This window comes from Trichinella spiralis (genome assembly GCF_000181795.1).
Source record: "Trichinella spiralis strain ISS 195 chromosome Unknown Scfld6, whole genome shotgun sequence".
Classification (NCBI taxonomy): domain Eukaryota; kingdom Metazoa; phylum Nematoda; class Enoplea; order Trichinellida; family Trichinellidae; genus Trichinella; species Trichinella spiralis.
This window is the reverse complement of record NW_003526945.1, coordinates 4566389-4587044: the sequence shown is the minus strand read 5'-3', so window position 1 is coordinate 4587044 and position 20656 is coordinate 4566389. Positions and strand designations below refer to the sequence as shown.

The 20656-nt window shown below is 31.5% G+C and overlaps 6 protein-coding genes across 6 annotated transcripts; 4 read left to right on the top strand and 2 right to left on the bottom strand.

Annotated features, from left to right (window-relative positions):
• The first annotated feature begins 3278 nt into the window (after positions 1 to 3278).
• Positions 3279 to 4822, top strand: Tsp_08796 (hypothetical protein). The gene is made up of 4 exons (XM_003374021.1): positions 3279 to 3296; positions 3478 to 3508; positions 3859 to 4101; positions 4626 to 4822. The coding sequence occupies exons 1-4, from the start codon at positions 3279 to 3281 to the stop codon at positions 4820 to 4822; spliced, it is 489 nt and encodes a 162-aa protein (XP_003374069.1).
• A 425-nt stretch (positions 4823 to 5247) lies between these two features.
• Positions 5248 to 6670, bottom strand: Tsp_08795 (hypothetical protein). Its single transcript, XM_003374020.1, has 2 exons — positions 6538 to 6670; positions 5248 to 6056 (listed from the first exon to the last, which is right to left on the bottom strand). Exons 1-2 carry the CDS (start codon positions 6668 to 6670, stop codon positions 5248 to 5250), a joined length of 942 nt encoding a protein of 313 aa, XP_003374068.1.
• A 2725-nt stretch (positions 6671 to 9395) lies between these two features.
• Tsp_08794 (glutamyl-tRNA(Gln) and/or aspartyl-tRNA(Asn) amidotransferase, A subunit) lies at positions 9396 to 13006 on the top strand. The gene is given in 14 exon segments (XM_003374019.1): positions 9396 to 9692; positions 9835 to 10014; positions 10029 to 10205; positions 10245 to 10285; positions 10397 to 10437; positions 10846 to 11049; positions 11093 to 11276; positions 11328 to 11492; positions 11560 to 11735; positions 11939 to 11976; positions 12113 to 12344; positions 12376 to 12453; positions 12599 to 12754; positions 12840 to 13006. 14 exon segments carry the CDS (start codon positions 9396 to 9398, stop codon positions 13004 to 13006), a joined length of 2136 nt encoding a protein of 711 aa, XP_003374067.1.
• A 640-nt stretch (positions 13007 to 13646) lies between these two features.
• Tsp_08793 (serine/threonine-protein kinase RIO2) lies at positions 13647 to 16602 on the top strand. The gene is made up of 9 exons (XM_003374018.1): positions 13647 to 13688; positions 13997 to 14080; positions 14220 to 14526; positions 14995 to 15170; positions 15223 to 15311; positions 15377 to 15586; positions 15784 to 15847; positions 15916 to 15978; positions 16333 to 16602. The coding sequence occupies exons 1-9, from the start codon at positions 13647 to 13649 to the stop codon at positions 16600 to 16602; spliced, it is 1305 nt and encodes a 434-aa protein (XP_003374066.1).
• A 375-nt stretch (positions 16603 to 16977) lies between these two features.
• Positions 16978 to 18356, bottom strand: Tsp_08792 (hypothetical protein). Its single transcript, XM_003374017.1, has 5 exons — positions 18294 to 18356; positions 18113 to 18239; positions 17702 to 17911; positions 17395 to 17448; positions 16978 to 17153 (listed from the first exon to the last, which is right to left on the bottom strand). The coding sequence occupies exons 1-5, from the start codon at positions 18354 to 18356 to the stop codon at positions 16978 to 16980; spliced, it is 630 nt and encodes a 209-aa protein (XP_003374065.1).
• Positions 18357 to 19186: 830 nt separating this feature from the next.
• Tsp_08791 (hypothetical protein) lies at positions 19187 to 20204 on the top strand. Its single transcript, XM_003374016.1, is given in 4 exon segments — positions 19187 to 19201; positions 19406 to 19477; positions 19904 to 19991; positions 20008 to 20204. The coding sequence occupies 4 exon segments, from the start codon at positions 19187 to 19189 to the stop codon at positions 20202 to 20204; spliced, it is 372 nt and encodes a 123-aa protein (XP_003374064.1).
• The last annotated feature ends 452 nt before the right edge of the window (positions 20205 to 20656 follow it).

The following is a 20656-nucleotide window of genomic DNA, read 5'->3' as shown; positions in this document are numbered from 1 at the left end:
AGTGAATATCCAGCAGTTTAGCAACAGTGCAACTTATTACAGTACCTCGTAAAAGAAACTTATTTCATCCATAAGAAAAATCAGTGAAGAAGTGAGAAATTTTCTTTGTTTGTAAATTGTAAAAAATTGAAACAGCTAGTATATAATTTTGGTCGTGCGATTGATTGCTTGCACTAAAACACGAAATAGAAATAGCGTTGAAAATCGCATTTTATTTTGGCAATGTAAAATTTATTGCATCATAAACTGAAAACTGCACAAAGTAGTTCACAAAATACTTGTTTGCAGCAACAACCGTTGCTAATTTCTGCTAGCTATTAATAATGTTAGAATTCCAATTGTACTTTTTTGTTAAAAAGTTGAATTTTAATGTTTCTAAATATGCATGTTGCAAAATTTGCATAAATAATTAATAAAATGGTTTTGTTTTGTTTTTCTTTATCAAAAAGAGGAAAAGTGAAGAAAAAACGAAACGTGGTAATGTAAAAGATGTGACAAACTTACCTATGACAAATGGAATAGTGTACTGATGTGAAACAGGGCTTATATGTGAAGTGTATAAGCAGCCAATTGACTAACTAACTAGCAGACTAAATGAATGTGGAACAAGGAAGAGGTGGGATTTTGTAAAAGTGCTTGCAAGCAAACCGGCCCGAAGTGCACCAGCTTGCTATTATTTGGAAACGGACACAGTGTGCTTCCCCCGTTCGACAAAGCCTGTTATAAGCGATCAGTCGTGACAGCATGCTGATAATTCTTTATTTACACTTTTCTGTAAAACCATCATTGACAACATATTAAATTAAACTATGCACCGTTCAACCACCGACCGACTGTTTTATTTAAAATTAATCGTAATTTAGAAAAGAAGGGGAAAAGGAAAATTAGAAGCAAAAAAATTAGCTTAAGATTTTTTTTTCCTATTCAAAATTTCAACTCATTACCTGAAAAGCTTATTTGCAAGCTGGTGCATATTAAATAAAAAGTGCTACGTAAATTGTTTGTTTTGGGGTATTAAATTTGCTTTATTTTATTGTTGAAAAGTTTAACAATTTTTGCACGTTATGTTCATTGACTTTACACCATCGTCAAATTATTACTACTTTGATAACAATTAATTTGTATGTTAAATTTTAATGTTCAGGCACAATTATCACTCGGCCAAAAAAGTTTGCTGAAACAGTTTATTTATTTATCTTAAACTTTCATATTAAAATTCAGCTAATATAGCAAATGGATTTTTGAGTTCATTTCATTTCCATATTCTTTTCCACTTTGGCAGAATTGTAAGTTGAAAAGTTCCAAAGAAATGCATTATCATTTGTGCAAAGGAAAAAGTTTATGAATAGGATAAAATGAAAGTAGAATTTTTTAAATGCAAAATTGATATTGATATTGACAAAAATATACAGTAGGCTTGTTTTCCAATTGTGCCTGGAGTTGCTGAATGATTTTTTCGCTGCTGCAGTTTGCTCTGCACAATGTTGATGGATACACTTCATAATTGAGCTTCAAAATTGTTCCATTATGCTGACTGACAGTCAGCAATCAAATTTCATTTAAAAAAAACTAGATGCAAATATACGGATTGTTGTGCTTTAATAATAAATAAATAAATAAATAAATATTTGCTAGTTCCATCGACAGGTTGAAACAGGAAACGCTTTATTTAACTACCAACGAATGAAAGGGATCGCTTATAAAGATTCAATAACTTTCAGCAGTCTTTTATAAATTATTATTAATGAAATTTATGAAAATTCACCACGTTATTAAGCGAACTTGTGTGCAGTGAAATTAAAATGATTATCCTTATATAAATTGTGGTTTTTTCATCTTTCAAAATTACAACTATACAATTTACTTTATTTCACGGCAGCAATCTTTTTATTCTTCCATAAGTGAAAAAAATAAGGCCAGAAAAATTGTACTTCAAAATAGTACAAATGAATTCAATTTTCGTACTTTTACTAATAATAAAGCTTGTTTTGCTTGAAACTTTTTTCAAAAATATATTCTCACAAAAATGAAAGCAAAAATAATTTCTACTTGATGCATATCAAATTTAATTTTCCGATAACCATTTCTTTTGTATATGATTTTTACATTTTTTGACTTGCTATTTATATGTGCAACTATTTTACAAAGCATCAACAAATATATACATTAATATTAATTGTACTGGGAAAAGAATATTTTTCGCTTGACCTCATTCTAATTAATCTGTTCTATTCCATTCATATTTTAATAATTATGCTTATGCTAATAGTTAATTCATTAAGCTATCTGCGTAGGTATTCATTTTTATTTCTTTGGTAGATCTTTTTATTATTGTTTAAAAAAAATTTCAATTTAATTGACCATTTTGAATTATGTTGAATTTATTGCGGTGTATTATTATTATTATGTATGATATTTGGAAAAGAAAATTGTCTTTTATAAATGCAAATGTTAATAATTTTCTGATTGGAGAATTGGAGCTTGTTTTATTTACTTTTGAAAGTGAAAATAACTTTATCTTCTGATAAATATTTTATTATCATTTTGCATTTAGCATTTATCTTTAGTACATATTTTTCTTTTGATATCGTTTGTTTATTTTAATTGTTCGTTTATTTTTATATGCTATTGCACTTTTTTTACGAAATAAGATTTTTATCAAACATTTTCAGTTGTGTGTTAAAAATAGGCTAAATATATCAAACATATGAATGAAAGCTAACAATTTTAACAGTTATTATTGCTATTATCATTGCTAACGTCTCTTTATATATTTTATACAGTAGTATTCATTGTTCAGAGTTCGTAGTTTATAATTTTATGCTACACGAAAAACGGAAATTTTATAAAATAATCCATTAACATTAATATGAACAAATCAATTAAAGATTGCATAACACTGTACTCAGTCATGTAGGATTGGCAACGATTTTTACACCCTAGGGACTAATTAAAAATCAGTCAAAATTACTTATTATTAATTATACAAACAAGAGTAGTCGATGGATAAATAATTATCATCATCATCACTATGACGATCAATATGAATATTGATTTGATACTGATGCTGGTATAGAATTTTTAATTTAAAAATTTACGCCAAAACTACAGAAGATATTTGAATGCAATGAAAGTTGTTTTGTTCCACAAATTCTCTTACATTATGGCATGTTGATGAACAAAAAATATCATTACCAGCGAAAAAAAACAGAAAGAAATTATTAACTAACCGAGGAAATAAAATTAATTATGAAATTGGCATTCACTTTTCAGGCGAGATGAATAGAGATGTTCATGTATGTCCAGATCGTGTTGCATTTGCGTTGCAAAAAAAAGAGAAGTGACCATATTGGCAGCTGCTGAAATATGCTAAACTGAAACATCATTTATTGAGCGAACACCTTTCGGTTTCAGTGCAGTTGTCAAGCTGACACATTGCAGTTCAATTAACATCGACCATTATTAAATAAATTGCAGAGATGTTTCGGTTCAAAATTTCAATCAATAGGTAAAAGCGGCATTCTTTGCGGTTGCTTAGCAACGGCGTCGCATCTGGTGCACGGGATGCTGCTTGCTTTCTTGCACCCCTTACTGGACAACGCCGCCGTTTCTATTTTATCAATTTCTCTTTTTTTTAAAATTATTATCATTCTTCAAACATCCTTTTTCCAATCATCTGCAATTGCACGATGCTGTTCTGCACGTCTCTTTTCTTAGGTTTGTAATTTCAATTTCTACAACGCTTTGCTTTGCTTTGATTACACTACATCCTGTTGATTAATAATGCATCTTTATATACGTGTTTCTTTTTTCTTTTATTTATTTGATGATTCTGTTTTTGATATTTTTTATTTTCAGGTATTTTAGTGGATTTGGTCAGAGCACAAATTCAAAGCATTCATTGTTATTATTGTGCAAGCCCCATGCCACCACAAACGGATGATTATGAAAAGCATGTTGCGAAATTATTCTTTTCAAAACTCTTTTCACTGCCTCCTATATCGGACAACTGCAACGATGCTACACCGGATGCTTTGTTGAAATTGAACAAGCAAACTTGTCAAAATAGTAACTGTACCAAGATCACTGTCACCACAGAGGGTAAATTTTAATATTTATCATAACACTTTCTTAGCTTTGTTGAATGGCTTAGTTTAGTCATTTGCACGCTTTTGATTTTCTCATAACATGTGCAATAAATAGCTTGAATCAATTGTTCACTTTCACTCAAAAACGTTCGTGTTCATTCAGTACAACTCAGCTCAATACAACACTTCTATAATGTATAATGTTTGATAAAAGAAAATACATTTCAATGTACATTAGCAGCTAACGTTTATACTATTTCAATAACTACAAGAAACGACCGTTTTATTTATTTATTATTAATTTTGAATACGCTTTAAAAGTATTTTTAATCTAGAAATTGTATAATGTGTGTGTATTAGTTTTGAAAATAGTTTTAAATTTAATGATAAAAGTAAAATTTATCATATCTTTATCAAAGCGTAAGCAAAAGCATGATTTTAATTTCTACTTTAGCTTTAGTTTTAGTGAAAATTTTCATTTAATCCATTATCAACGAATATACAATAATTTCTTATATTTTGCTGTTGATTTTTTAGAATTTAAATTTACCATCAGAGGCTGTAAAGATGGAATGCTGAAAAATCCTCACAAATTACAAAATGCCGCTTGCCTTGCTGACCAAAGTCCCACAGTCTGTGAATGCAGTGGCAATCTTTGCAACAAGGCCCAAAATGTAATTTCGTCCTTTTTTACTGCTCTGCTTACGGTAGGAGTTTACGCTGTTTGGTTTTGAATTCAACTTGAAAGCACTGTTGATGCTCAACATTGGACAATGGAAGAAATTTCAATTGCCGCTCGACTGCCTTAATTTGACCGGTTAGAAGTACAACCATGTTAGTTTTTATTATATAAAATAGAAATCCAATAGTGCAATCAGTGTGTAGAAAGTTCATTGAAAATGTGTATTCGAGCAAAATACCCCCACTGGTAGTTTGAATTGAATGTTTTTATTTTAGTTGTGCTACGCACAAAATTGTACTTCTTTTTTTGTATTGCTTGAATTGGAAAGTGAAAAATGAATGCTCAATTTTTTATTTCAGATAAATCCTCCTTTGTGCAATAGCAAAAATACAAAATCGAAGAAGAAATATATCCACTCATTTGATGAATTGAATTCAAAATACTGCCTTCAAAATACATTTTGCATGCGGTCGATCATTATTTGCCATTTCCAATGTAAACTCCAACGTTGTACTGTTCCGGCGATACAGCGGTACCTCTGAATCGACAAGGATGCCATTCTTTCAGCTCTTGTCGCAGACCTGGGTGAATTATCATGTAAATTATGGCAGTGAAATTCAAATTGAAATTTTGCAACGATATAATTATGGCATGGTACAACAGTGGATTCTCCTTTTTGCTCCACAATTTGCATAAATTCAATGTGGATGGGAATATTTGGAAAAGGATGCTTGATAGGAGTACAACAAACACACTTTTGGTCATTGACGTTTCACGGTCCATTCTGAAGCGGCCCATTTTTGCGAAACGAGTCGACTTGCGAATGCGAGAAGAGACGAGCAAGAAAATGTACAAAATCACAGTTATCCAGCCGAATGCGAGATTGGCGGACAGTAAAGATGAATAATAATACAGACCGAATGTCTCTTTGAAAGAGCAGGAATTGGAAATTTGCACATCGGTTCGACTGAGCGCAATCCACCAATAGAACAGCACTTTAGCAAAGATGAAAATTGCAAAAAATATAAATAGAATGTTCAAACGATTAGCGCTGAACACTTTCACGTATTTTTCGGACGCGTGGAACGCGACCAGGCGTTCTATGCAAATCAGAAATACAGAATAAGTGAACATGTCGTTTGACAGCAAAAATAACGTTATATGCGGGGCGTGGAACATGCAAGCGCGGGTTGTTACTGTACGATTTAACGATTCCAAATAGCCAGTAAGGCGAACGTGGTAAAATACGCATCCTAAGCCGTGCACAATGTTGGATAATCCCAAAGCTGGAAAAGAACGAAAACAGAGTACATTTTTATGCAATATGTAAAAAAAGTATTAGTGCGAATTGTATACTTTTCATCAGCATTTATGAACTGATATTTCAGACTAACTACTTACTAGCTAGCATCATGATGCGTGAAATTATATGTCATGCAAAACGTAATCAATAATACACTTACACCCCCAACTTTATTTACTATTGGAAATGATGAACAAGCAAGCAGCAACAAGAATAAGTAATTACTTAAAATATTGAAATGCTTTATGAATTCAAAATAAAATGCAACGCATGTAATAATTGCGAGTGCATCGTCTTCAGTTGGTGCTTTGTTAGTCAGTAGTTAGGAAACTGAATTGTCAAAAAGAACGAAAACCACCCAGAAGTATAGTTGTGGAGAAAAACTAATTAAACTTGCTTTTGGTAGTGAAACAAATTTAATATTAAATAAATGATATAAAATTCAAGTAATTTAATGAAATTACCTGCCATAAGTCGAAGATTAGGCTGTTTCAATTTGATTTTCAAAATCAACCTGACAAGTAGCAAGTTCAACAGTATAGGTATAATACCACCAGTTGTCAAGAAGAATAGAGAATGAATAATTTTGCCAATCATCAGAATGAAGTCTATATTGGGTATTTTTTCCCAAAAACGAAACTTATAAAGCACCCAAAGGTTCTTTCAAATCCACTCAAAGCTGACAACAGGAAGTTCCAAAAGAATTATGATCTTCAACAGAGAGGCAGACAGACAAGCGACATTTTGCTGGCAGACGTCATTGAAAAGGAGGTGAAACTTGTGAATTTGAAATGTCGATCTGAAAATGAGCAATAGAACAGCAGGTGTCAAATCGGTTGAAGCTTAAAAAATCAGCAAAATTACAATGGCATGATATCAATTTAAAAATAATAAGCTTTTGGAACAGCGGAGGAGACAGCTTTGTTATTGAGAAAAAGTATTTTTCCAGAGCTCAAGCTCATTAAAATGATGAACATTTATTTATAAGAGCTCTTAATTAGTAGTTTGATTTCTTCTAGCTTAATTTGAATATTTTATCATGAATAAATCACAAAATGCCCCAACAGAAGAATTAGAAGAAGAAGAAGAAGAAGGACGCATAAATACTAACTGAGAGACTAATTTCAAAGGCTATAATGCAATTAAATATCGAAATATGACGTTGATTGTAACATATCATAATTAAGCTTATCAAAAAGCAAAGTTAAAAATTCAAAAAGAAAAAAAAAATAATAACAAGCATTGATAGCTAAATAATGATAATAATAATGTATATAATTCGCTCAATGTAATGTTATCACTTGAATACAATATGATTTTTTGAATCGAATTTTGTTTAATAATTGTTTGGTTATACAAACAAAATAAAGAAACACAAATACAAAATTGTGAATAAAAAAAAAGATTTAGCAAACAAATATCATTCTTACAGTGTAATTCCTCGAGCCGTTCTCTAGAAAGAAGTATCTTTCATTTAGAAGTAATCTATTTGTAATATTCTACTTTACAAGCACAAGCACTGGCTACTTATACGCCTTTGCGACTTCTTAAGTCAACCATTATAAACAAATTACATTAATGAACTTTTAAACTTAAACTAATAAACGAAGTTATCTCTTCATTGAAATAAAACATCTCAAATCTGATGAACACACACACACGCATATATATACATATAGGTGTGTGCGTGTGTTTGTGTATGCATATAATATACCTATGAAGTTGCTAATTTTGTATGTCTGCCAAGATGCATTAGTATTTCTAAAATCATTCTAAATCTAAATCTAAATCTAAAATGATTAATAGTTTTCAGTGAACAAAAACTATGCTGCTGTAGACTAATCATTTGTAGCGACCAATCTGAGAAATTTAATTAGTAACCAACCAACTAAAGAAAGCACATCAATTAAATTCATCATGCGGGAATATGGCCATTCATTCTCTGCGTGCAGAAGAATTCCATATTAATACTAATTGATTTTTTGAATAAAATTTTTTAAACACAGCAAACTGGGCAACAGTTAAATTGTACTTCATTATTCTTTTTTTATTGTAATTTGCGATGACCACCTTGTAAAATTGAATGTTTACAAGTAACGCTACAGGAAGTCAGTAATAAAGAAGTAAAATTTTCTAATTTATTTTTCATTATTGTCTTTATTTTAAACTGTACCATTTCTCAATTTGATCAATTTGCGGATACGTCATTTGAAAAATTTAACATTATTTTTTTTTCTTTAATAAATATTTTATCATTGTTTTGTTTGTCATTTTGAACTGTAATCATAACTGACATTTATCTGTCTTCTTACTCAAATTGTTTTTATAGTTTTCATTCTCCTTATGGTAGATATTTGATTGGAAAAATTAAAATAACAGAAGTGAAATTTGTTGAGAAATGCCAGCGTGAATTGTTTTCATTTCGAATCAGATGGTCACGATTTAAATGGATATTAGTTTCTTTTAGACATTGATCCACTATTACCGATTTCTAGAAATTGTTATATGTTGATTTCAATTTCAATACTTTGACCTTATTATTCTTTTGCATGTGTGTTAATCTCATCGGCCTCCGCTCAACACACGCACTCACGTACGATAACGTCACTATTTGAATGAATAAATTAATTTTTTTTCTCATAAATAATATCAAATCATGTTGTCCAGGTGCTTGAGCACAAAATTAATAGCGAACTGATCACTGTAGATATTTTCAATCAATTCGGAACAACGACAGAAAGCATATGCGAGAAGTTCATCGAAAATTTTCGAAGTCGTCGACAAAGTGGCAATGTTGAAGCAACTTGAACAATATACAATAAAGGTTGCGTTTATAGTTTCTTTTTTCAAAATTTAAATGTTCACAGCATTGACTAACATTGAGGACAGTTTAAAATTTTTACTGTCATCAAATTGAAAAAATATTCGAATGCTATGCCTTATTTGAATAATCATTAATTAACATGAACACCAAATTGCACTGTAGCTTGCAGACGCGATTGTTCTTCTTTTTTCCTCAATTGCAAAGTATAATGTTTAATATAACATTTTTTCAACATTAATATTTCACAGTTAATCACATATAAAGTATATAGATGTAGATGTTGAAACGGATCTTAATAAAAAATTTTACTGCAATTAATTAAAATTCGATAACAAAGTAAAAATGATGAAATACTCGGAAAACAAAAATAATAATACGAAATTTTAATTAAAATTTAAATTAAAAAATATATTACAAGTGAAATTATTAAAATTAAATATAAATATCTTTAACACACCTTATTATTAATATTACTGTATTTATATATTTGCAATCAGCATGTTTAAATGGAAACGCAAAGCTAAAAGTTCGTTCACAGAACATGTTCAGAAATGGATAGAATCTAGTGCCGATGATCAAAATGAAAATTTAAGCGACAGTGAAGTGGACTGCGTTACTTTGGTGAAGAGGAAAAAGACACTCTGTCTGGAAGATGTTGCTACTAAAGTTGAACGTTTGAAAAACGAAGGGATTTTATTTGCTGAATTAGAAAAATATTCCGAATCTATTGAACGTTTTAAAACAGCTATAGAATTGCAGCCCAATGATGGACGTTTGCATGAAATGCTTTCCCAGGTAAAAAGTTTCATCAAAAGTTCATTCAGCTTATATGTCCCGTCGTTCATGTTGTTGACTTGTGTTTTTATTTTTATTTTATAAAAACAAAACAAAGAAATTTATTTATTGATAAAAAGCTTGTCGAATTTATTTGATTTAGGTTTTCTTGATGAGAGGAGAAGATTTTCTTGCGATTCAAGCTGCGGAAAGAGCGGTGAAGTGTTGTCCTGATTGGGCAGAAGCATATCAAACACTTGCCAGAGCACAGCTAAATTTTGGAGAACTCAATTTGGTAATGTTTCAAAACAGTTTCAAATGTAGTTGTGAACGTACAATTTACGTTTATATGTTTAGGCTGTCGAATCTTTTCGCTATGCAAATTCCATTGATAATACAAACGAGGAAATTGAACAAGAGTTACAGTCAGCCCTTTTATTACAGGCGCATAGCAGTCGCTTGCACGATACGAACGGCAGCAGTCCTGAGCGAAATTTAACAAATTCTCAGCACGGAATGGATGAAACGACTAAAGTTAAGAGAAGAGATATCTTCAGTTGAATTTGTTTACAGTCTGCTACTGTATTTTTATGTAAGGCGTTATTTGAGAAAAAGTTTTACTTTAAACATTGCCAAGAACATTGATTTTGAATGTAAATACTATTTATTCTGTTTATTCTTGGTTTTACATTGCTTTTCGACTTTTTGTTTTTTTACATTTTTAGTACGCAACAACATTTATTCTTGCACGCATTACATACTGTAAGTAAATTAAAATCATATGTGACAGTATTCTTTACAACAGAAGAATTTAATTTAATTGATATTTTTTCCACTACAACTTATTGCTTTGTAATATAGGATCAAGCACGCGTAAAATTAGTTGCTCAGAAAAGCTTCATTATTATGAATATTTTGCTTAATCGAAGAGTTCATCTTTTGACGACATTTTCTGATGGGATGCAGTGTTGCATTACATTTTGCACAATTGTTCAAATATTAAAAAATTTCGCAATAAATAATCTTCAATTAAATTTGATTATTGCATATAAAAGTTGTTATGAGATTTTTGTTCTGAAAATTTGAAAATTGTTCTACTTTTTCGTATCTGTTTAACGAACATTTCAATTTAAAGCTAATGTAATTTCTTTTTTTATTATTTATTTCTTGTCAGGTATGCAGGTTCGGGTGATCATTCGTCGTTTTACTAATCTGGCAAAGGTCGAACAAAAAAGGCTTATAGATCGCGTGCAGCACAGCGTCGCACTGTCCTGGAAAGTACGAGATTTGAATATTTTTATAACAGAAACTTTTGAAGATGCGCTTGCACAAGTTGTAAATTTATCCCGCAAATTTTGTAATGGTGAGAAAAGGAAACGTATTCGTGCTGCAATTTTATTTTTTTGGTTTTAAATTTCCAGATCCACTTTTTGGTCTTCCAATTGTGGTGAAAGACTGCTTCAGCACGAAAGGCGTGCGAACTACTCTCGGCTCAAAAGCGCTTGAAAATTACAAGCCGAATTTCACCGCAACAGTTGTCGAGAAATTGTTGCAACGTGGTTGCGTTCTGCTTGGAAAGACGAATATGGACGAATTTTGCATGGGGTGAAAAGTACTATTTTACCATTTTATTCAAAAAGTCACTCATTTTCTCAGAACTAGCGGCACAAACAGCTATTTCGGACCTGTGAAAAATCCTTGGACGTTTGAAGTTTGGAGAGGAAAATTTGACAAAGAACACAATTTAAAAAATGATTGGTACATTACAGGCGGTAGCTCCGGTGGAAGCGCTGCAGCGGTAGCATGCGGTATATCTGAAATGTATTAGAAATCAGACTTTTCTTTTTCAGTTATTCAAGTGACATTACAGCAAATTAATGTTCTTTAGTGCGTTGGGATCAGATACTGGTGGATCATGTAGAAATCCAGCTGCGTACTGTGGTGTTGTTGGTTTTAAGCCAACTTATGGACTGTTATCTCGGCATGGTCTTGTTCCCCTCATCAATTCCTTGGACTGCGTTGGAATTTTGGCAAAACGCGTGAAAGATGTTAGTCTAGCGTTGGGTATGTCTGTTTATTTCATTAAAAAAAACATCAGCATTTTATGACTTTGGCCAAATTGAAATGTTTGTTAAATTTATCTACATTATTTCATGTATTTTATTTTACAAATATGCGAAACATAGCCATTCAAAATCAGTTAATTTCATTGTTTTCAGTTATAAATTATCATTGTATAATTTGAAAATCACTTTGAAGTAATTTAGATGCAATGGCGGGTCGGGATTGGAAAGATTCGACAATGGTTAATTGTGAGAAAATTGATTTCACTTTATCAGAGAATTTTTCTCCGAAGTCTCTTCGTATAGGTTTACCGAAGGCAAGTGACTGAGCGCGTGAAACCCAGTAAAAGTAAATTGAATAGTCTGATGTCTGTTTAGGAATTTTATACCCCTTACCTTTCTGCTGATGTTGTTAACTACTGGAAATTAATATCCAGCATTTTGGAACGAGAAGGCGGCTGTAAATTGGTCGAATTGTCATTGCCACATACCCGATTTAGCAATGTTTGTTATCATATTCTTGGATGCAGTGAAATAGCGTCGAACATGGCACGCTATGATGGAATGGAATACGGTAAAGGATTGACAGTATTTGTTGTTGCCTGTCGAAGTGTTTTATTTACTGTTTATCCCGAATTCAGGATACAGATCCAACGATGAAATATCTTTTCCCTCAATGTTAACTAGAAGCCGTCAAGAATCGTTAAACGATGTTGTGCGTCAAAGAATTTTAGCTGGAAATTTTTTCTTATTAAAAAAGTAATATGATTTTGTCAATTTATTTATTGTAAGCAATTTGTGTATTTAGCAATTATGATAAATTCTACGTGAAATCGTTGCAAATTCGAAGGTTAATATATGAAGATTATTTGCGAGTTTTCAACGATCAAACTGTCGATGTGCTTTTAACTCCTGCTACTTCGTCTGATGCACCGTTGTATTCCCAGTTGAAAAAAGATCTTTGCAATTGCATTCAGGAGCGACGTGATGACTATTTCACACTACCAGCTAATCTTGCCGGTAAGTTTAGAAAAATTTATTTGACAACAGTATTTATCCATTGATTTGCTTACATTAATTTTGTTTATTCTGAATTTTTGAACAGGTTTGCCAGCATTGGTACTTCCGGTCGGCTTGTCTGGCCAAAATTTACCAGTGGGTTTGCAATTGATTGGCAAGCATTTCGGTGAAAAGCAGTTGTTACAACTTGCACAATGGCTCGAAACGCGGCTTTCTTTTGAAAATTTGTCGCCAGATTTGATGAAAATTTAATGATTTTTTGGATAAATTTTTAATTTCTGTATGAATTGAGCGCATTTGTAAATTCATGTATTGTTAAAGTAAGATATCAATATGAGGAAGAACGAAATGTGTTTGTCGCTATTTGTTTGCTGCAGTAAATAATGAACAGCCTACAGTAATCAGTTTGGAAAACGTCTGTTTGAATTGAGACGTCTGGTAGATTTGTGCCTTGTTTGACGTAGCAAATATCACTGTAAAATGCTAATGAAATTTCATTTTTCTTTCTATTAAATACACCATGACTAATAACAGCGTATGGAAAACGTGTTAACTTAATTGTCATTAAAAGTACTGTAAAATATTAGCTGGGTGAATTTATTGCAATGTATCATTTAATTTAATACCGATTCATCTTGTAGCTTTTTTCGTTTTATATGTACAAAAGTAAATACTGTCATTATATTTAATATCATTTTTTGATTCGGTGAGAGTTTTTTACTTGCAAAAAGCTGCTCTCTTAATTTGCCATTTCATAGAATTAGAGTTTTTTATCTGAAACGTGCGATATAGTAATTTAATTTATTTGTTATGAAATACGAGATTTCATCGATTTTCTAATACAAAAATTTAGTTTTTAGAATTTTAAGATTTGCTTTGAAAACTTTTTGAAATGCACTGTTTTCATGCGGCTGAAATAAGCACATTGAATTTTGTGTTTTGATATTTTCAGCTTGAATTAAGTTGATGTTATTACATTCTTATTGTTTTGAAAATTTTTATCAGCCTGTAAAATTTTCTGTTAACTATCTTGCTCAATATTGTATCAGTCTTATTGTGTTTCGTGAATTCAGCACAAACAGTTTACTAGTGTTATAAAAATGAAAAATCTCTTGTTGTGCTTTATGTGCAGTTTTTAATTTGATAAAATTGTATGCAATAGCAGGATGTCTTATTATTTTTCAATTGATTTTGTTATTTTTATTTACAGTAAATGATTTTTTATTTTATATTGCTTTATAGGAGTGTTTTTTGACTGCCATGCCGAAACTGAATGCAGAAACTGTACGTTATATTGAGTCCGATGATTTGCGGCTTCTTTTAGGCGTATGTTTTGCTTTGTTTTGTTTTAGTTTCTCATTCTGTGTTTTCCTAACTTCTTTTTTTAAAAATTCATTCATCTTTGTCCACTTCGAAGTTAATTGTTACAGTTGATGTAGATGTGTTGTATAAATTCAAATTTTAGACCGAACTGGGCATGCGAAAACACGAATATGTTCCACAATTTTTGATTGTATACTTTGCAAAACTGAAACATGGTAATATGGAGAACAAATTGTACTCATTGGCTAAGCGTGGACTGATTGTTTTTGGAAAAACAAAATCATGTAATTTTCAAATCATTTACCAAATGCCGCTGTTGAAAATTTTTGTTCTAGACATTGGATTTCGTCTGTCTTCCTTGGGTTACGATTGTTTAGCTCTTCACGCACTGTTCAAAGGAGAAATCTTGACTGCTATTGGAAATCAGATCGGTACAGGAAAGGAATCTGGTATAGTTGAATTTTATTTATTTTTCTTATCATAATTGAATTTACAGTGCTTGAAAACTGCTTTGCAGCTTAATTTTCATTGCTTTATTCAAGTCCAACGATTAAAACATTTAAAAAATATTTTAATGTTTTGAATTGCATATAATTGTGATGTTCACGTAATTTGAAACCGTTTTTATTGTGATATTTTGAAATCAGTGGTATACTGTAACGTTCGTGACACATGCAACAGTAATAATAATTGAAGCTGTAACTTTTACAAAATAACAATGATACTTTTATTTGGTGTAAATTTTATTTGCATCTATATGCATAATTTATGCTACATGCCATTTTATAGAATGTTGATGTAAAAAAATATAAAAAGAGATCATATCCTATATATGCCTAAATTTTATTTAATATTTAAATGAACTGTATTTTAATTGTAATTAGCTGTTGAAAATAACGGGTATTTTTGTTTTATAGATGTAATGGTGGCCAAAGACAAGTCTGATAGACGAGTTATTTTGAAAATGCATCGTTTGGGCCGCACATCATTCAGAAAAATTCGTGAATGTAGAAATTATCATAAAGGCAGGTGTCACATGTCTTGGTTGTACCTGTCTCGCTTGTCTGCTATGGCAGAGTATCAGTTTATGAAGGTTTGTCATTGTGGGATAAAGTTATTGAATAAATGTTGATGCATTTATTCAGGCACTGCACGAACGTAATTTTCCAGTTCCCATTCCTCTGGGTTGGAACAGGCATTGTGTTGTGATGTCCCATATCGATGGAGTTCCATTGTAAAATTATAAATCACACAATCATTATGGTGAATGATTTTATGGCAGTGTTGCTTTGTATTTAGGAATCACGTTCACGAATTGAAGGACCCGACGAAATTTTGCAATAAGTTGTTGGATTTTATCGTTATGCTCGCCAAATATGGTTTGATTCATGGTGACTTTAATCCTTGCAACGTTATGGTTACCAGAAATGAAGAACCGGTGGTGATTGACTTTCCTCAAATGATGTCCACATCTCATCCTGAAGCCGAAAAGTGGACTTTTTCTGATCAGTTATATAACAGTGTGAAATTATCGATTAAAATGTGTGTTTAGGTATTTTGAGCGTGATATGTTTTGCATTTTGGATTATTTTCAAAAGAAATTTTCTTATCATATCGATGAAGTTCCAACATTAGATGGAATTCAGTAATATCTTTATTTTACGAAACAGTAAATGAATTTTAAACGTAAAAAGGAATTTTTGTAGAAAAATCGAACAGGTTGACGCACAGTTGAAGGCGCATGGATATACTGCAACATCTGATAGCGAAGTTTGTTATTTTTTGCTGCTTTTGTCATACCATTTTACATGCTACAGATATGTATATATCTTTTCAAGGATGACAGTGTAGAACAGTCAGAGTTGGATCCACCGTGCGAAATGGAAGATTTCATTTTAGAAGTTTGTTTGTTTGTTTATTTCTTTTACCATTGTATAATTATGTAATCGTTAATCGTAATATTTTTTAAAAATTTATTAATCCTTGAAAAGCAGTCTCTAACTTTGTTGTTGTCGATTGCTGCTACTTTATTTACTTTTTCCTTCGATGACTAGTTATTTCTGGAAAACAGCTAAATTGTTTGCTGTAGTGTTGAAAGTATACAGAACGCTAGCAGAAACATGCTGTGTCTGAAAGCGCGAGTAAAATTTGAAATAAATATTTTCCACGTATAATTAGGTGTAATATAATTTTGTAATAACTAACAGTGAGTGGAGAAAATTCAGTTGTTCACAATTTAAACGTGGCATTTTCAGATGAACTGTAGCCAGGAAGAGTTGAACGTGGGAAATCGAAGTGAAGACATTGAAAAGTTGAATTTGACAAACAATCATCCCTTGGACAGTGCTTTTGAATTATTGGAAATAAACGATAAAATTGATGAAAACTGCGAAGATGGAATTGAAAGTGTGAACGTGATGTCGAATGAAGAAGTCGTCAAAAGGTTGAGACGTTGCCGTGCCAAGAAACACGAAAAATTACGACTAAAAGCATGCAAAGGAAAAAAACAGAAAGGCAAAAATTAGAGAAGTTTCTTCTTTTATTTTCTTTTCATTAGCAAAAACGTACTACTACTACTATCTGTGTAAAATTAATTGGCAAGTATTATGTGGAACTATTACAGTAAGCATTTGTTAATGAAAGAAAAGGAAAATGAAAAATAATTTTGTCTTAAATCAAGTTATACATTTTCGAGATCTTCAGAGTATTATAATGGTACCGCTTGCAAAGTTTACTTCTGCAGGCTTTGTTTTTGAATACAGTGGTTCGTTTATAAATAAAAATCACTGCAATAACATTTTACTTTGAATAAATTATAATTTGATCTTTTTTTTCAGTTTACGTTTGTTGTTAGGATTAGGGTTAGGAGTTTAACCATTTGTACTGGAAAAAAATATCCGTTAGCAAATCTGAAAATGCAAGTAGGTACTGACATAGGCAGCAGGCTTACAGCAACATTTTTTACGAGCAGCTAAACGAAGACGACTAAGCCATTTAAAGGTATGTTGTATTTCTGATTGAGAAAACACCAACCGTGCCGTGTCAGTGACGGTGTATGTTGATCGCTTCGTCACCTCTTTGATTTGAAATCGATTTCTAGTTTAAACATACTAAAAGCTGCTGTCGCTTAAATGTTCAATCTTCTTCCTACATCAACAGTACAGCCTGTTTTTCACAAAATGTTCTAATGTATTTCACTTTCTGTTTATCCTTTCGAAGCGCTTTATTGCAAAAATAAGTTTTCACACACAAATTTATAGAAGACTACTTTCATATACAAAAATATTGTATATGAATCAAAATCACATTGAAAATACCGTGCAAGATCGAAAAAACAATTACCGTACCAGCATGATGTAGTGCATCAAATGCTTTTAAAAATTACTAATTTTTCAGAATTCGCACAGATGAAATATAATTTTAAAAATGCTGCTATAAAAATACAAAAACATCAATCATGAGAATTTCTACTTCATTAACCTTAAAAGTACGGTAATTACAGTATAAATAGCATTTCAGAATTATTGCAAATTAACTTCTTTTTGAATCAAAGTAAAGTCAATAATCTGTCAAGCAGTATAAAAACTTTTGCTCTCATCATCACAAATTCCAAGAAATCTCAACACAGCTTTTCTTCTATTTTCTCGATAACTGTATATAAAATGCGACAGCTGGCACCCGGTGCCATATTCATTATAGCCATATTAGTGCATTCTACTACATCGTGTCGCACTACTTTCATCTTTGGCTCCTGAATCACATCGTCATTCGCATCTTCCTTCGTTCCAATTTTGATTCGGTTCATTGAATCTGTCGACATTTCATTAACAGAATCTGAAAACAATTCGTTTAAAAACTGCATTTTGAGTTCAGTTTACCATTTAAACAGCAGTCAGATTATACAATAATTTCCACACAACGGTTACTGAAGATGAAATATTACAAAAAAAATGCAAACGTCAATTTACAAGTTGAAAAATGACGGCACCTGGAGTAGTCTTACACTTAGCCATACATAAGTAAAATATCTCTTACCTTGAATAGACGCAATCGTCGGATATACTTGTCTGCAGAGATTCACATCTTTCTCCAAAACGACATCACGCTCATAGAGTTCAGCTATTACACGGGTTTTTTTCATCAAATCTACGCAAAACAGCTCCTAAAAGATCAATCGTTCGCGTGAATCATACATTACAAAAATCTTGAAACATACAGCAGCGTGTGCCATAATTTCAGCCGCCTCTTTGCTCACACCCTGAATACCGGAATATTGCATCATTATTTTTTCAACAATATCGGGTTGGAAAAAAGAATTCATTTTCAATGACGCAAACACTTCACTTCACTTCACTTCAATTTGGCATAGTAAAACAAAAAATGATTTTCATGTTAACTGACAGTTAGTGTTACATGACAGATTAATAAAAAAATAAAAAAAGATGCATAAATATATAAATATAGATAAATTAATAAATTTGTTAATAAAATAAATATTTTAAAATAAATAAAACGTTTTTATAAATTAAATAGATTAATGCAATAAGAATTTATTTACAATTTAGCGCTTTATTTACTCTTTTTTTACAAACATCACTTTAACAATATTTGTCAATAAAGCAGTACAGAATTAAACATTCTTTTCAACCGAGATGCAAAAGTCTAAACATCAGAGAAACATGAAATTAATTTTTTATTTATATTCATCGATCAGTTAATGTTACAAACACAGAGGTAAAGGTACTGTAAATTAATTAATTAATACTTGAAAAGTTTTAATTTGTACAATAATACTTCTCTTGATGATACACATTGCGCAATGACTGTTGTCATTTTCTCCATATAATAAAGCACTTGCAGCTATTTTGTCAATCAACACCTAGCTACAACAGAAAGATCCACATATGTGCCATACGTTTAGCCAAATAGCAGGGCTTTTGACTAGAATTGGTTGTACTTGCAGTCATCCAAGATCCTAAACATCGGAAGAATGCCCTGAAGTACACGAGTGTTCACTAACAATAAAATTTCATATGCAAAAGGCAGTCAGCAGATGCAGTTTGAGCACTGTTGTGGACTAAGTAGCTTATTGGAAATTCCATTTGCAATATGCACAAATATATTGTAAGTTCTGTCGAAGTTTTATATTTTTGAGTTACTTTTTAATTGATCAAAAATCTACGTGAGAATAAATATTTTGTCTCGAATTCAATAATTGTACTTTTATACTTTTCGTCAACTCTTGTTTGAAATTAACGAATGTCTTTTTTAAGGAATTTTTATAATTTTAACAGACAATCAGAAATATATGAAGGATAATATTTTCAGATATGGAACATAACCGGCCACATTCATTTCGGTTCATCAAATTGCATTCAGAATAATTTCTACAAGTTGAACGTAATTCACCGTTGAGCAATGCTGTGCAGTATGGCTGGGTCGTTTAACGCTACAGAATGGGGTTTTCTAATTAAGTAAGCCTATTAATTTGACGCCAAAGGTTTCGTTATTTGCAACGCAGCGCTCGTTCGCTTGACAAGCGCAGCTTGCTTTGTCCTGACTAATGCTCAGTAATTCCACTTTTGTTTATTGAATTGTAGGGTAAAGCCGGGTCCTCGTTAAAGTTGATTTTTTTATTGGAACGTAAATTTCAGCATCTAGAAAGTTCATATGGCTTTACAGATTATTTCTTTTTCATATTCTGAAAATGTTCAGTCATAGCATTGATTAGCAGAACAGAACATTTTGTGGTGACATGTTTTTTGGTTAAATTCAGTCGCATGCGTTATTTTATATGTCATGTTGAGCAGTTTATTTAATCTTCAGAAATTCGGATTTAATAAGCACACAGTAAGCGCAAAAATTGATGAGATAAGAAATCTGCCGTTAACGGTGGCTAACGATATTTTTTTAGGTTTTTCAATTTGCAGATTGTTCTGCGCTTTCGAGGTTCGAATTCAAATTTACACCATATTTGAGCTTCGACGCGGCAAATTTTCCTTTTCAATGCACGATCTCGATTAATTGGATGAAACATTTGCTTCAGCAAGAATCTCTCTATATATCAAATGCTGTCATGAAGCAAGCTGAATATTGGTTGGAGGCGACTGTAGAGAATGTTTCCTGAAAAGCAAGCGAATACCAAGATTTCCGTTATAGATTTCAATGTTTGTCTGGCTGTGCCTATTTTACTTTGGTCTCCAATTATATAGTTGAAGCATGACAAGAATTCAGTAAATGCATACGAATCGCATTTGCAGAAAATATGTATCACAGGAACATATTGTGATAAATAATTGTGAATTGTAATATTGTGATAAATATCTTTGAAAAGATCGGAACGACTTAAATAAAATATTGCATACTAAAGTCAGTGGACTTTGCATTGTTGTTAAGCAGCTATTCTTTTAGTACTTTCTGCAGTTACTCAACATCTACGGACAAAGCGATATTGATTGCAGAACTATAAATAAAATGCATATAATAATGCTATCCTTTCTCCTTTCATTTTGTAACTAAATTTGTAAATTGTACTAACAAATATACTGCACTTGCTGTTTGGTTTTCTAGTGAAATTGC

Excerpts from the sequence above, each read along its gene's own strand:
- Tsp_08796 (XM_003374021.1), top strand. Across the intron at positions 3,509-3,858 it reads TTCAAAATTTCAATCAATAG|GTATTTTAGTGGATTTGGTC; the intron begins GTAAAAGCGGCA and ends TTTTATTTTCAG. Across the intron at positions 4,102-4,625 it reads GATCACTGTCACCACAGAGG|AATTTAAATTTACCATCAGA; the intron begins GTAAATTTTAAT and ends TTGATTTTTTAG.
- Tsp_08795 (XM_003374020.1), bottom strand. The coding sequence starts at position 6,670 with ATGATTGGCAAAATTATTCATTCTCTATTCTTCTTGACAACTGGTGGT. Across the intron at positions 6,057-6,537 it reads TAATCTTCGACTTATGGCAG|CTTTGGGATTATCCAACATT; the intron begins GTAATTTCATTA and ends GTTCTTTTCCAG.
- Tsp_08794 (XM_003374019.1), top strand. The coding sequence starts at position 9,396 with ATGTTTAAATGGAAACGCAAAGCTAAAAGTTCGTTCACAGAACATGTT. Across the intron at positions 10,286-10,396 it reads AAGGCGTTATTTGAGAAAAA|TACGCAACAACATTTATTCT; the intron begins GTTTTACTTTAA and ends TTACATTTTTAG. Across the intron at positions 12,454-12,598 it reads ATCGTTAAACGATGTTGTGC|ATTATTTGCGAGTTTTCAAC; the intron begins GTCAAAGAATTT and ends TAATATATGAAG.
- Tsp_08793 (XM_003374018.1), top strand. The coding sequence starts at position 13,647 with ATGCACTGTTTTCATGCGGCTGAAATAAGCACATTGAATTTT. Across the intron at positions 13,689-13,996 it reads AAATAAGCACATTGAATTTT|GAGTGTTTTTTGACTGCCAT; the intron begins GTGTTTTGATAT and ends ATTGCTTTATAG. Across the intron at positions 14,081-14,219 it reads ATTTGCGGCTTCTTTTAGGC|ACCGAACTGGGCATGCGAAA; the intron begins GTATGTTTTGCT and ends TTCAAATTTTAG.
- Tsp_08792 (XM_003374017.1), bottom strand. The coding sequence starts at position 18,356 with ATGCAATATTCCGGTATTCAGGGTGTGAGCAAAGAGGCGGCTGAAATT. Across the intron at positions 18,240-18,293 it reads AAATTATGGCACACGCTGCT|GAGCTGTTTTGCGTAGATTT; the intron begins GTATGTTTCAAG and ends TTGATCTTTTAG. Across the intron at positions 17,449-17,701 it reads GAAAATAGAAGAAAAGCTGT|CATTTGATGCACTACATCAT; the intron begins GTTGAGATTTCT and ends AATTTTTAAAAG.
- Tsp_08791 (XM_003374016.1), top strand. Across the intron at positions 19,478-19,903 it reads ATAATTTCTACAAGTTGAAC|AAATTCGGATTTAATAAGCA; the intron begins GTAATTCACCGT and ends TTTAATCTTCAG.